The sequence below is a fragment of the Erithacus rubecula genome (assembly GCF_903797595.1).
Source record: "Erithacus rubecula genome assembly, chromosome: 6".
NCBI lineage: Eukaryota > Metazoa > Chordata > Aves > Passeriformes > Muscicapidae > Erithacus > Erithacus rubecula.
Genome location: NC_136688.1, coordinates 3,123,370 through 3,138,105, shown reverse-complemented (window position 1 = coordinate 3,138,105; position 14,736 = coordinate 3,123,370). Strand labels below are relative to the sequence as shown.

General features: G+C 40.3%; 1 protein-coding gene across 21 annotated transcripts in view; it reads right to left on the bottom strand.

Moving 5' to 3' along the window:
- BRSK2 (BR serine/threonine kinase 2) overlaps window positions 1-14,736 on the bottom strand; it is a 304,732-nt gene that overhangs the window by 40,189 nt on the left and 249,807 nt on the right. For 9 of the 21 annotated variants that reach the window (XM_079310041.1, XM_079310050.1, XM_079310044.1 and 6 more), the window contains 2 exons: window positions 10,977-11,127; window positions 7,138-7,203 (listed from right to left, as the gene is read on the bottom strand). In XM_079310041.1, the coding sequence (XP_079166167.1) occupies window positions 7,138-7,203; window positions 10,977-11,127 (217 nt within the window). Of the gene's footprint in view, window positions 1-3,189; window positions 3,214-7,137; window positions 7,204-10,976; window positions 11,128-14,736 lie in introns of all 21 variants that reach the window. The other 12 variants (XM_079310032.1, XM_079310048.1, XM_079310040.1 and 9 more) reach the window with 2 other exon arrangements.

Here is a 14,736-nt window from a genome sequence, read left to right as displayed (position 1 = left end):
AGTTTGTCCACACTGGAAATTGTATATAGGAGCAGTGGAAAGAGTTTAAAGAAGTCTGTGTTTAATTTAAGTGTCAGAGTGAGAGAGAGCTGTACACTTTAAAAACTCTACCTCCTTTACCAGAAAGTGGTGGTAATAGGATATGACACCAAGACTGAGGAGATTTTCCTTGCATCTTCCTATTTTAACAAATCTCCCATAATTTACCTTTACAAACGGGATATGATTCTCAAGCTTGTAATAAAAACTCAGTCCTCTGGCCTACTATGTGCTTCTGTACTCCAATACAAAAAGTGCTAACAAGCAAAAATGACAGATTTGTCCTCTCATCAAGATCATCTCAGCTGAGCAATGCTATAATTCAGTTTGTTAAAAAAAACACATGCACTGCTCCTGTATCTCAGAGTCAGGTGGACAGAATTGGGACAGGGCCAAAAGAAAGGAATGAAAACATTTGCTTATGCTGAAATACTGCAATGATAGAACAGGATTTTAAATTTTTAGCCCTCCAGAAAATGAAAGTCTGAGGCCCTGCAGGCAGCACACTGGTATGGCAGACTCTGATGTCTTGTGTGTGGAAAGAGGTACGACATTATCTCCATGCCTATGAACTGCATTTCTTTAGTGGGAAGTATTTATTAGTGCTAACCTCCTAAGAGTCTGTACAGGCATTAAATGTTACTGGAAGTATTAAATCTATAATTATACCAATAATTTAATACTAAATGCATCAATCCAGGGAAGTGTGAACATTGTGCATGACTCATTTTGCTCTGTGTTTTGCATTCCTGTACGTTTGTGCATTAACTCAATGAAGTCATCAAAAGGCTGTCGGAAATAAAATCAGGAAAATCAGTGCAGTTGCTCAGATAAAGAGCATTCCTTCAAACACAACTGCCAGATTTAGACACCCAAGAAGAAATTCTTTAGTTCCTCACAAAGTGACTCAGTTGATTTGACAAGCCTGGAGGGAGGAATTCAAAAACCCCAAAACATAAGGGAGGGAGATCCAAGGTTTAGGAGGAGGAAGATGCAGGGGGTACTCTAAACATAAAGTGGACACTGAGATCATTGCAGGCTACTCCTTCCATTCCATAGACCGACAATAACCTGGAGACAGCTGAGCTATGAAAGAGAGAGGCAAAGGACTGAAACAATGTGTGCATGTGTGGGCTGTAGTTTGCAGCTGTTATGATTTTATACCTTATTCAATCTATTTGATAATTCAAAGTATCAAAGTTAAAAGGTCCTTCATTTTAAAGTAATTTTTTACTCATTTTAGCCAGGTGCTCTCAAGAGGAAGCCACATGAGGGTCAGTTCATGCTGCACCCGTGCTCCCTTACTGGTGAAACTGAGGGGCTTTAATCCAGTTTCCAGCTGGTTTCAGAGAATGCAGAATTAGAAACAGGAGACAGCAGAGCACAGCTGGCCTGGTAACTGCACCACACATGTAGCACATGGACAGAGCATCTCTCCATTGCCCTTCTCTCAGATCAGTTCCCAAATGCTTTAAACAGTGCCCCTGCCAGGACACACCAGTAGAACATAAAGACTTCACAGCATGAATTTAACATTTAGGTCAGATTTGACATGTGTTTCTTCTTTGAATAACCATCTCCTAGAACTTTTTCTTGCAATCCAAGGTGAGTTTGGTACCTTGTTGCAGTCCCAGCAGAACTTGCTTTCATAGCACAGTTTTACCAGGATGCTGAATACAGCCTCTTAGCTGGTCAAGCTGGAGCCATGCTTCCAAGAAGGGGAACCTGCAGCATGCATGCAGCGTGCAGTGATGCATTGGACTTGTGTCCCTGGGTGAAATGCCTTAGAAATTTTGAGTTGGTATGATTCCATGTGCGGTTTTGAAAGTCATTCCAGAAAGTATCCAGCCAACCTCTTATTTGCTTCAAGCAGGAATTGGGTGGAATTTGATACTTCTCTTTCCTTGCTCACTCGAAGCCAGAAAAATCTAAACTAAAACTTCAGGGTGTGACACCCCTGCCAATGACCTGAATTACCATGCAATAGGTGAGCAGTCAGGCTATGTTAAATTTCATCACTCTTACTTCTGGGTGTCTGAAAGGTACAAACTGTGCTTCCTCACACCCTGATTCAGGGAATATGTATAGAATACCTTGGATGTTCCAATGTCTGACATTCCCAACCATGCAAATCACACTGTGACAGCTCTTACTGGGAATACTCATGCTTGAGTCAGAAGATCTGCTCATGATAATAACCACTTCTAAGATGAAGCCTTACAGAGAGTGCAGAGAAAGGAGTGCAGGTGTTGGTAACACACCTCTTCTTCCTTTCAGCCCATACAGATGGTGATGTTGAACAGCACCATCCTCCTTAATTGGCAATTATACTAAAGTTCCATTTATAAATGGTTTAGAAAGAATTAACAGATATTGAAGCATGCTGCAAACATGAGAAGTAAATGTTACTGGTGCTAATTAGCCTTCTCAATATGTACCCTCTCAAGAAGTTTTTACTGTAGTCCGTAATGATCTATTACAATGGTTTTATTAAATCATTTATTAATATAATATTCTCTTTCTCTTAAGTATTTATAAATGGAACTTTAATTTGAAGCGTGATTGCATTCTTAGTTGTACCTATACTGCCTTTAATGAAAATACAGAGCTTTGAAGATATAGCTGTCTCTAGGGCCATCTGTTCACCTCTTAAGAAAATATATTCTAAAAAGAGAGGGAATACCCAGCATTTTTTAATTAACATGGATGGGATTAACTTTCATTTAAAAGAAAAAAAAAGAAAAAGAAGAAAAGCGGATAAATTAGGATCCAAATTAACTGGAAAATACCAAACAGATACAAAAGTGCTAAACAGAGAATGGGTTTCATTCTCAGAAGGTGTCTGGTAACCACACAGTGTCTGAGGATAGTTTTCTGTGCCCAGACATTGAAATAGAGGGACAAATAAGAGAACAAAAAAAGAACCCAAAAGTAAATTATATGGAGTGTGACTCCAACATAAAAGCACACAAACACACACAAAAGCACTGAAAATGCTTCTTCCCACATCTCTCTCTCTCTCTCCCTGCTGTAAAGCCTCAGTCACTGAAGCATATCAGCCTCTATTGTATTTGGAAATTGCAAAGGAAAAGTTTCTCTACAAAGTTACAACAGGTCCCGCAACCGGAATAATCCAAAACTAGAGCTTACCCCAATGGATCAGCACTCGCCATCCTCGGAAAGGGAAATAAAGAGAGAGGGAGAGAGAGAAAGAAAGAGAGAGGGGTGTGGAGGCAGGTGGAGAGAAGAGTAGGAAAAGCAGAGTGAAATACTGTTCGGAGAACTGAACGGTCATAATCATTGCCACTGGTGCCTAAGTCTTTCCAGAGACCAGGAACACTAGGGGGACAGTTTAATTGACCAGAAAACAACTTTTGTCCCACTCACATATTGCAGACACATCCAACTTTGGCACTGGGGAATATGGAGAGGCACATACTAAGGCTGCAAAAAAAAAAAAAAAAAAAAAAATCCCAGCCAAATTCAAATTAAAGCAGTCAGCAGAGCAATGGGGGTTCATACTTCATGCAGCATTTCTTCTCTGCCTCTTACATAAGGCACAGCTGTATCACACTGTTATCCAGGAAATTGTTCTTTTTGTCCCCAGTTTGTTCAGTGCAGTGTCCCTCTGTCCCCCAAGCTGGCCTGGTAAGAAGTACTTTTTTTTTTTTGCCACGAATGAACTGTGAAATGTATTGGTTATTAAAGCATGCATTTCTGAGCCAGCTTGGGAGCCCAGGGTACAAGATTGTAGCTCAAGCTGTGAATCTGCTTTGCTACTGCCTTATTAGTCATGATGGTCTTATAGTCAGGAATTTAGATCAGCTAGAACGTACCAGCTCAGCAACCCAGCACTTATCTCTGTGGATGCCATCTTGTGCTCCAAGATCTCATTTTTCATTTAAAATAAATTCAGTCTCTGGGTCTTGTAGGTTGCAAAGGAAATCTTTCAAATGTGAATGGAGAATAAATCAATGCTGTGCTGAAAGGAGTCTGAAAAAGCAGTTCTAAAAGCAGACTGAATCTCTGGCACATTGACATTGAAGGCTAGTGACAATTGAAAATGTCACTATTCTTAATTCTTATCTACTAACCAAAGCATTCAAAATGGAAATAGAATAGTCAGGTTATTAAGTTTTCAGGAGTGCAGGTAAGCAAACTCAGGAAGGTGTCACCACCTTTTCACATTAACAAAGATTAGATAAGAAATAAAAAAACAGTTTGGTGTTATTAAGCCAAATTATTTTCAAGTTGGATGCAACGCTTTTTTTCCTCTCTGTCACCTTCTCTCTCTCATTCTCTCCATTTTCAATAAGAGGCTCCCAAGCTGCCAGAGATACCTCTGGCTGGGTGAGGAAAATCCATTCGCCACAAGACAGAAATGCCAAATTTAATATATGCCCAGTAGATTTCACAGTTTACTGCTCAGTGCAACTAGCCATGCCTCCAGTTACATCAACATTGCAAGTACTGGGCTGAGCCACCAAGGCAGTTTTGAGAACAGTTCAAATGAAAATGTAGTCAGACTAGGACAAAAAAGCTGTTGTGCTATGCATTGATACAGAAGTGGAAAGAAGCATTACAGTCAGTTCTTTTGCATGTGTTTGAGTGACACTCCATTTATATTTCAGCCAGCGGAGTGCAAATTTGGGTAAGATCTAATTCATATATATACAAATATATGTATATATTTAGGAACAAATGCTGTCCTCAATTGTACCTGCACCAATCTATCTACAGTGATGTAACTGAGAAGAGCAAATTGACACCCATTGTATATATTGGAACCTGTGTGTATATTTATATGGAAAATACACCCATATTCACACATGCAGAATAGTCAAATGTAAATAGAATGGGTGCAAAAAGGTTCAATAATGTTTCTTTCAAGTCATTTTCCCAACGGGAAGGCACTGAAGAGGTTAACAAAGAGAATGGAAAGCAAATTGACAATAGGGTAAAGAAAAGGGAAATGAGGTTTAAAAAAAAATGAACAATCCCAGGACACAATAGACCCAGAAGCGCAGACATGTGCATTCCCTATAATACTGAAGCAAGTGAACTACGGAGCTGCAGCAACCCAGATACAGAAGAAGAGAAGCACTGAAAGAGGGGGTGAAAGAAAGTCAGAAAGAAAAAGAAAAAGAAAGGGACAGTGGCCTCAGCTACTAAGACAACCATGTGCATCTAGAGGGAAGGGACCCTTAAAGATGCAGTATTCCTTTAAAAAAGGTATAATAAAATTGGACAATCAAACACTGAACAAAAATTTGATGACCACCCTGATTATGTGACCCCATTTTGCAGGGTCCTCTTTGCTGCCTATCTCTTCCTTTCATGTGGTTGTGCACAGATCTAGAATCCAGGTTCTCTACATTTCCACCACTGAGGTCCTTCGTTTGAACTCTTAGAAGTGGGAGGCAGGTAAGATTACACTGAATGTTGTCCTCAAAAATTGAGCCTGGTCCTTGAATGAGCAGGACTGTGGGTGATCCTCATGTTGTGCTCTAACCTTCTCCTCCTGCTGTCTATTGAGAGGGAACACAAAATGCCTATGTGGATTAAAGAAATTCCCACAGAAGATATGGAAGTGCCATTTCTTCTGCTCCTAACACAGTTGTAGCAGCTGCCAGAGAAGGACAGAAGGCCAAGAAATGTTGCTCACAACATGGACTTAAAGACTCCTGCTAGAGATAAAAGTTCTGCATCTCTTTTACTGCACCTGATTCCTAATTACTAGGAAAACGCTCATCTTTGGAGTAACTTTAGACTAACTTTTAATGCAAGAAGTGCCACATGTTCAAGAACAGAACTTACATATAGGGAGAATCAGAGAAAGGAACAGGAATTTCCATGTCTATGCTAACAGCCCAGGAAAGCTGAAGGCTGCATAACCACTACTTCTTCATGGCTGTGAAACTACAAGGTTGCTAACAATTCATGTCCAATTCAATGCTTGTTGGTATTTTGGCATTGAGGCACAATCTCTCCTGCAGAAGCATGAGGTTCCTCACTGTGGCAGGCTCAGGACTTGAAACACTGACCACAAAAGACTGTCTCAGACTGCAAAAGGCTAAAACAGTCCCTCACACATCCTGCAAATCTCCTGAGGCTTAAAGGCCACCTTTATCTCTATACAGAAAGATTTCTATGAAAAGGGGAAATGGAAATAAGCATGGTTTGCCAAGTCCATTGGTTCCTTTAAGGAAGCCATTGCTTCTCCCTTTTTGAATCATATGCCACACTCATAACCTTTGGGCAAACTAAGTGTTTGTCCAAAATGTTTAAGGATTATATTTTGATGAAGGGTTATCCTTTGGGATGCCAGTTTTCAACGCAGAGAAAAATTCTCTTCCTCTGATACCAAAATTTTAGAAACAACAAGTACACTAAAAACCTTCACAAAAGTAGGAACTTTTTTTATGTGTCATGGACCCACTTAAGTCCACTTAAAGTCCATAAATGCAGTGGCCTACCTGTCTTCCACTGTGCCTCTGTTGACATCTGGGAGTTACCCTTTCTGTTGTTCTTCAGCATCTGTTACTTGAACCCCTAGATTAGGATCATCCTCCAAAACCCCTTTTTCAATCACGTTTTCCTCTTGTGTCCTCCGGGTAGTCTTAAAGAGTTTTTCTCTTACCAGAGGTCCTTAATAGTTTGTCTATCAGATTGAATTTCCGAAGTTTCCAACCACTGCTGTCACTCACTCAGTTGTGCTGCTGTTTCTAATGCTGGGAGTGGAACATTTTGGGCTTTCCTAGTGTTTTATATTCCAATCCTTCACAAAGAAATCTTAAGCAAATACATCTTCTACCCTGGGCAGAACTTCTACTCATGGCAGAACTGAACCAGAAATAGCAGTAGGATGAAATTTTAGTGGGGAAATCATTGGTACAGTCCAAGGCTGCATTGGGGATAGCCTCAAATGAATGGTACTGTACAAAAACATAGTGTGGAGCTGTAAATACCCCACCTCTTTGCTTCTCTCTAAGGAGAAAAGAGAGAACAGCTCTGTCCCCACACAGAGAAGGTAAGTACTGCATCTTTAAGGTCTCAGCAGTGAGGTAAAGGAGAGGAACATATTGTCAGTTTTTATACCTTTCTTCTTTGTTGAATTTGGGATTGGCTTCAGAGATATCCAGGCTTTTACTGAACATTGTTTTACTATGGCAGGAACAAAGCGAGAAAACACAGTTACTAGTGTGGACATTTTTATAAAAGAGAGTCACCTGTAGCAATGCTGGACACCCAGCCCCCAACCCATCCTCCCCTTTTTAAGCAATGCTCTGAAAAACCTTTCTTTTACTTTACAGTCATGGCTCATGCCTGCACAGTGCTCAAGTTCATTATCTTCCCCCGACATCTGAGGTCTAAGATGACTTCCCCCATGCATACTTCTAAACCCTGCTCTCCCTTATCCAATTTAAAACCCAGGTACCATCTACTTTGTCACAGTATCCAGGGAAAACAGAACATGCCTGAAGGCATTAATTGCAAAGCATTCATTACTCACGACTTTTCCAGAAGACCTCAACACTAAGCATGCTCTCAGAAAAGGTTAAAATCAGACCATGGAGCCTCTTAGAGGAACAGTAATCCATTTTGTATTCTAATTTGTAGGGTCCATTACCACTTTACTCCCAACTCTCTTCCCTATACTCAGAGTATAGAGAAATGCCCTTCTTTCTCATCTTGGGTCTGAATCCCTGCAGCTTAGAAGTGAAATTCCCTTTGTTTTGCTAAAAGGGCAGCTCCCTGTAATATATTTCACTGGTAATATGCTTCACTGTTTCACAGAACACTGCTTCCTAATGTTAGCTGATCTCTCATGCAAGCTCTCCACTTCAAAAACCAGAAGAAAATGAATAGTTAATGAAGCCCATTTTAGAATGGTTTTTGGTCTCTCACAGCAAAGCTGCTGAAAAATTCTGGCATATCCCCACTGGATTCCAGCTCCCATGGAATTTTTCCTAATCCGTGTGACTTTAGCACAAGGGACAAATTAGCTGATGTTAAACTAAGCTCAGAACCTACTTCTTTTCTTCTGACATTTCAATGAAATACCAGATAGTCTGAGAGGTGGGGATACCAGAACAGCAGAAGTAATTAAGATATAATTATGAACCCGTTTAGTTGACAACTAGCAGAGAACTTAGTCACCAGTTTTAGAGGGGCAAGAGTTTGTACATACCAACTTTGCCATTTATGAAGATCTGGAGAACACCTGGAGGGGTGGGCACAAGCATTTCAAGGAGCCTGTAAGCTCCTTTCAAGCAGCTTTTGTGTGAGTTTCCCTTGTCCATTATTCTAAACCAAGTCATTGAATAATTATGTTTTTCATTTAATACTCTCTCAGCCTGTAGGGCTGGAGGCTGCCAAGTTTTAAATTTCAGTGGAAAGATATGCCCTAAACAAGCCAAGACCAGACACTTGTAGGGCCCCCATATGGTTACCAAAAGCACAGATCATGATACAGACATGTAAACTTGAGGTTGTAACATAAATCCTCTTTATGCAAGCAAACATCTGTTTACTACTGGGAAAGAGGACAGCAGGAATAAATCACAAGACATTTGGGTGTGTTTTGCCTACTGGTTAGAAGTGTATCTTTGCCAGCTCAAGGATGAAGCAATGGCACTGTCTCCAGATGTTTGCACAAGTCATCTGTGTCTGAACAGGACCTAAGCAGAACCTGATTCCAGGTCAATCTTCCTATTCTACTGTAGGACAAAAGCAATGAATAGCCATCTCTTGGGATAAAAAAAAAAAAAAAAGTAATTCTTAAAAAAGCATCCTCCTTGGGGGTCTAAACCCTACTGCTGTAAAATCCACTGTCAGTGGGTCATTTCATGGAATATAATATGCAACTAGCCATTAAAAATCCCCATTCTTGGTGGAAGGCACTTGTCACTTTGTTACTGGCTGTTCTGACAGATGGTGTCCCATCAGCAATGCATCGTCCCCAGACACTCCCCCTGCACTGGGGTTCGTTAATGAAGCCAGTTCGTGTTATAAACGACTGTGCTGCCAGCAACACAAAATGTGCCACTGTCATCTCTGGATGCGGATGGGATGAATTATGGAAGCTCACACGTGGAGTAAAATAACATCTTCCCTTTAACCCCTTCGAAAACAAGCACTACATGCCCATCATCATCAATCATGGTGTTATTACATCCCTTCCTCCACCCTTAATCACACTTTCATGTCTGTCCCTGACTTGTGGCATGCATTGCTCCATATCTCTTTTGTCCCTGCAGGTTTTGCTTCCTCCTTAAGCCAAACCCCTTTGTTTCTGATATGTAGCCTGGATATATCTCTGCTCTGAACTTACCCCAGACCTTTTGACTTCAACTATTACCTTGGGTGCAGAATCGAGTGAGACATTTAAAAGCAAAAGAAATACTTTGGATAGCAAGACACAGCTTTGCCTCTTTGGACTTCTGAATCCAAAGTGAAAGTCAGAGCTGGAAGAAAAGGTTTCAGCTCTCAGAAAATGCTGTGATCAATTTAACATCTCCTGTTTGTTCCATCCAGTGGGACGCTCCCTGTGAAGGAGTCTTGGGGTGGGGGAAGGTGATTTGCCTCTGCCTGAGGCTCCATGTATCTCCAGCAGCAAACATTGCAGGTGGAACAAGGAGTCAGTGTTGTGCTCATCTGTACTCCTTTGAGACCTGTTAGGAGCACTGAGCACACCCTGTCCTGAACACTTCCTTCACCCACACCTCACACCAAATCACATGAGACAGGTTTCCAACCTACAATATGTAAATAAGTCTTTATGGCAGCCTCAAGGCCAAATACCCAGTTTGAAATAAGTCCTAGCAGATTCTGGAAATCACCACTCTTTCTTCACTGTAGATAGAACTGTAACAATTGCCAGGAAAGGTCCCAGCAATTCTAGGGGCCTCTGGAATATTTATGGAATTATTTCATGTTCTTCTCCCAGTTCTCAGTCAGCAAAGGGAGGGGAGCTTCTGGGCACAGCAGGCTTTTTTTTTTTTTATTTTTTTTTTAACAGACCTTAAGAGCTGAACAAATAAAAAATTATGTCAAAACTGAAACAGAAGTTACAGCATCATCATCATCATTCATATATGGGAAGTGCTCTTTTATATTGATTGATTAACGCAAACCAAATGCATGTGGCTTCCCTTAGGCCAGTCATAGGGACTGAGGAATAAACTTCCATGGTTCACATAAGTGAATTTCCACAGTTCACTTACACTCCCAGAACTTCCCTTGAGGAGACACCATTTTGCTCTGGTGCTTCTCCACAAGACTGATACTTTCTTTGATAGAAAAGAAGCAAATTACACATATCTCATCACTTTCCACGCATGTGGTGATTTATGTGCAATTTCAGATGCATTCTGGCTCTCACACCACATTTTGGAGGCATCTACAGATGCCTGGACAAGGCTTTTCAGATTCAAGTTGTTTTGATCACATGGAGCATGATGTTCATTTAACTTCAGATGCCCAAAAGCTAGGAACCTAATCCAAGATAGTTACCTCGATTTGTGTTGTAGGTTCTGGAGACAGAGAAGAACAAGCAGAAGGTAATTTCTCCTGTTTGACAGGACACATGATTCTGAGACCTCCCAAAGCCCTTATGTGTCCCCATTGCCCAGTCAGCCTGTATCACAAGCTTAGATTGCATGACCATGTCCTCATCAATTAAAAACAGGTGAGATGAGTCTTGCCCAGAGGACATGGTGGCTTCCTGAGAAATTGCTGCAAGCAAAGAGAACCCTGAAGTCCCTGGCAGGACTTCTGGTCCTGTGTACACAAGCACTGCTGGCTGCCAGATCATGTTGCAAATGTGACTGGAAGTTGTAATGAGTGCTGTGAACAGAAAAGCCCCAGAGCTCCTTGGTATGCATAACACTGCAGGGGGTGCAGACCCAGAGCTCCTGGGTGAAGCAGAGACCCACCTCTGTCCATGTTGTGCCATTTCAATTGCTCTGCGAGCAGGAACTGGGGATCCACCATCTGTCACACTGAGAACCTCCATGGACTTCCTCTCCGGCCGCCGCTTCCCGTGCCTGTTCAGCATTGGGGAGTCCACGCGCTTCCTGGGGGGATCTGCACGGAAAGAAAACGCTGTCAGCTGAATTCAGCTGTGACTTACCTCACCCAGGCTGCCTAAATCCTCTCTCAACAATTTCACTCTCACACTTCCCTTACAAAGACAGATCTCTTCAGGATGGAGGTGAATATTTGCAGTCTCTCCCTTCTTCCAAATTTGCAAGCATTAAGACATAACTTGCAACCCACCTGCAGAGAGAAGGTGCCCTGCCACTGCCCTGAAGGTATTATGAGCACTGTAAAATAGAGGTACAACTGTACCATAGCTTGCAGAAATTAGCTTACAAAGCTGATAACAGTAATAACAGGATGATACAAGGTGACAGCATGGGCTATAGCACAAGCTGTTAGGCAGAGCATGAGCCTTCTAGGGATCCTGTGTATGTACTCAGGCTGCTAGAGCTTGCCTTCCACATCCCTGCCAGCCAGATTAAATGTGACACGGGGACATGAGTACACTCAAAATTCAGAATTGCATTCTGCTCTGGAAACAGACCCCTTTTTTTTGCATCTTCAAGATAGATTTCAGGTTTTTTCCCAATGATTTATATTTTTTCTCCTTCAGAAGCATTACAAATTAAACATGCTTGTCTACCCGAGATGAATCTTCAATGAGATCCACACCAGCTTTTATTACTATAGTAAATGAAGTGCTTTACATTTTTTATTGTGTAACAATTCTATGAGGTATCAAAGTGCTACTTTAGCTTTGCAGAGTGAAAACTGAGATATAAGACTGAGATATTTAAAGGTAATTAATTCCTAAAGATGTTTACAAATATTTACTGAGGTTCTGATGAACACTTGAATTGTACTGGAAGGAGTCTTTAGATACCAAAATGCATTGCAGAAGATGACTTGCAAAATCATCCACACCTTCATAGTGAAGCAGGGAACCAAATACAGACCTGCTGAGATGTTTTCCTGCTAACACCTCTCATGGCATCAAAACAGTATAAAGGAGAAGTGCATAAAAAATACAGAAGAATTTTCTTTCCTCTGGTTGGGCTACTTCAGTTCCCTGCCTCTATTTATAGATACATTTTTAATTTTAGTGGAGAGTGACCACTTGCAAAAGAAGGCATCCTTCACTCCTGCTGTTAAGAAAGAAGCTCACAGTGCCCAGTCCTTAATGCTTCTTTTTCTGCCAGTATTGCTGTGCAAAACCAGAAATACCACACTTGACAATTCTACCTCTACTGCCTGCTTCTTATTATCCTGCCCTTCTCACACCCACCATGTGCTTGTTTTTCTATCTAACATCATGTTTTTTAGAACAAGATCTCTTTGAGGCAGAGCTTATCCTTGAAACAAGGAGCATAAGCAAAGATGGTTCAATGCAAATGGATTAGTGATAACAACTGACCCCATTACAGTAATACCCAAGTATTCTTTGAGTTAACAGCAATAATGTTCCTCTTAAAAGTTAATTAGAAAAAAAGTGCAGTTGTATCTCACTGCTATCCAGTAACAAAAAGATAGCAGAAAATGTTATAGGCAATGACCTCCAGATAAGAAAAAAAGAGTGCATAAAGCTGACAGAAAAACAAAGGGAGATAAACCAAATAAAGTGTTTATGCTGTGTGACTTCAGCTGCACACATGTAAGTGGTCAAAAGAAAACTAGGATAAGGTTTAGATATTTCAAACTCCTTCTTCAAGCAAGTTCAAAATATAAGAAAGAATTCATGCTGCAGAACAACTAGTGGCTCAGGAGTGTATCTACAGCACAGTAACACAATAACAATGATATTCACAGTGTATATATAATAGAAAATGGACACAAGTTTTGTAGCAGGATATCAGACAAAAAAAAAAGGAAGGTAAAATAATGCAGTTTAAAAGAAAGGAAGATGAAAAAAGCATCAAATGTCAAAAGAATGGTGATGAATAAGCTCAAACAATAGAGGCTAAACAAGAAAAAGACAAGAAAAATATGAACATGCATGTCCAAAACAGAAATAGAAAATCAGCCAAGTGACATTTACAAAAGTGATAGGTCATTTTTTAAAAAAACTGGACTTTAAAAGACAGCAAATAAGAGATCTGAAGAAGAATTAGCTAAAAACTTGAATGACAGTCTTTTGTCCAGCCATCAGAAAGAGAAAACCTGAGAGAAGGACATTAGCCAGAGGGGCCATGACGGAATCAATGGAACAATTGAGCAGGAGAAGGATATTGCTAACAAGATAAATGATTCTTTTATATCAGTCCTTGCTGCTTAAGATGCTGGAAGATACTGATTTCTAATCTATATTTTAAGCTATCAAAGACAGAGAATAAGCAAAACAAGCAGGTGGTGAAACACAACAGCAATTCACAAAAGTTGGATGGAAAATACAACCAAATATTGTATTGCAAATAATGCAATAATACATTGCATTTATGTGGTTGAGCTTCTAATAAAGGTATTTGATGCCTATTTAAAACTGGCTACAATCCTACCCTACACATGGACGAGACTAGCAAGTATTGTACATATTTTTTAGAAGGGTCTGATTAAGAAATGACAGGGTACCATCACTGTCAAGTCTAAAGATACTATAGAATTAGTTAAATATACACAAGTCCTGTCATAATGACTAAAGTGGTACCATACAAAAGCTGTAGAAGATTTTGCAGAAGCCCAGGAATTAAAAATAGGAAAATATCCAGGATTTGCCTTTCTCTTCTTTGACTCTCTGAACATGGTACAAAAAAATCAAGTGTCCAGTGACAGTATTAAGGATGCATTTTTGCTTTATTTCACATCAGAAAGGCAAAGCCATTCCTAAGGATTTTTACATACAAAGATTGAATCATATAGGTAATGATCCAATTATAAATCCACCTTCTCATGGAAGGTGGGAAATAAAGGTTCACCTTCTGAGTTTGGATGAGGTATCTCTATCCTCTATATCTGTTCTGGTCCAACCTTTTGTTCTCTGCCTAATTAAGAAAATTTACCTCACAAAATCCTTTTTCTCAAGGAGACATTAGTTGGCATTCATTCCTTTTACTGAGAAGTTTCTCATTTCTCTGTTTTCAAGCAAAGAAAATGGAGCTGCACGCTAAAAATGTTGGAAGTAGCACTTCTTGGCCCTTGGAAGAAACTTCATACAGCTGATACAGACAAAGGGACACCAGAAGAAAGGGCAAGCTGCAGCTGGCAATATTTTTACCTGTATCCATCCTTTCTGAGACTTAATATGTCAACAAAGAGAAAAAAGCAAAAATACTCTCAGATGCTTTTTTTTTCTGGCAAGAGCTCAGACAAGGCACAACTCTCATGAACATGATTTAGCCAAGCTGCTGTTATTAAACTGTTACTTGTTCTCTTCTTTTCTTTGTTTGTGCAAGGCCATTGCTAATGGCTAATGATGAGATATTCATCAGACACATGACTGCTCCTAATTAAACCTTGCCCCATGTTCTCAGAGATACCGCTGGGAACAGAGGACGTGGAAACCCCCTGTGGAAGAGGAAATACAACACACAAATGCTCAAAGAATAATGCTCAAATGTGCAGGTGAGACACATAGATACAGTCAGTATTTCCCTGTCAGAAAATGTTTTCACTCCTTGCACAAAAATATACAAGAGTGGACCATAATATTTCAGTTCAAAC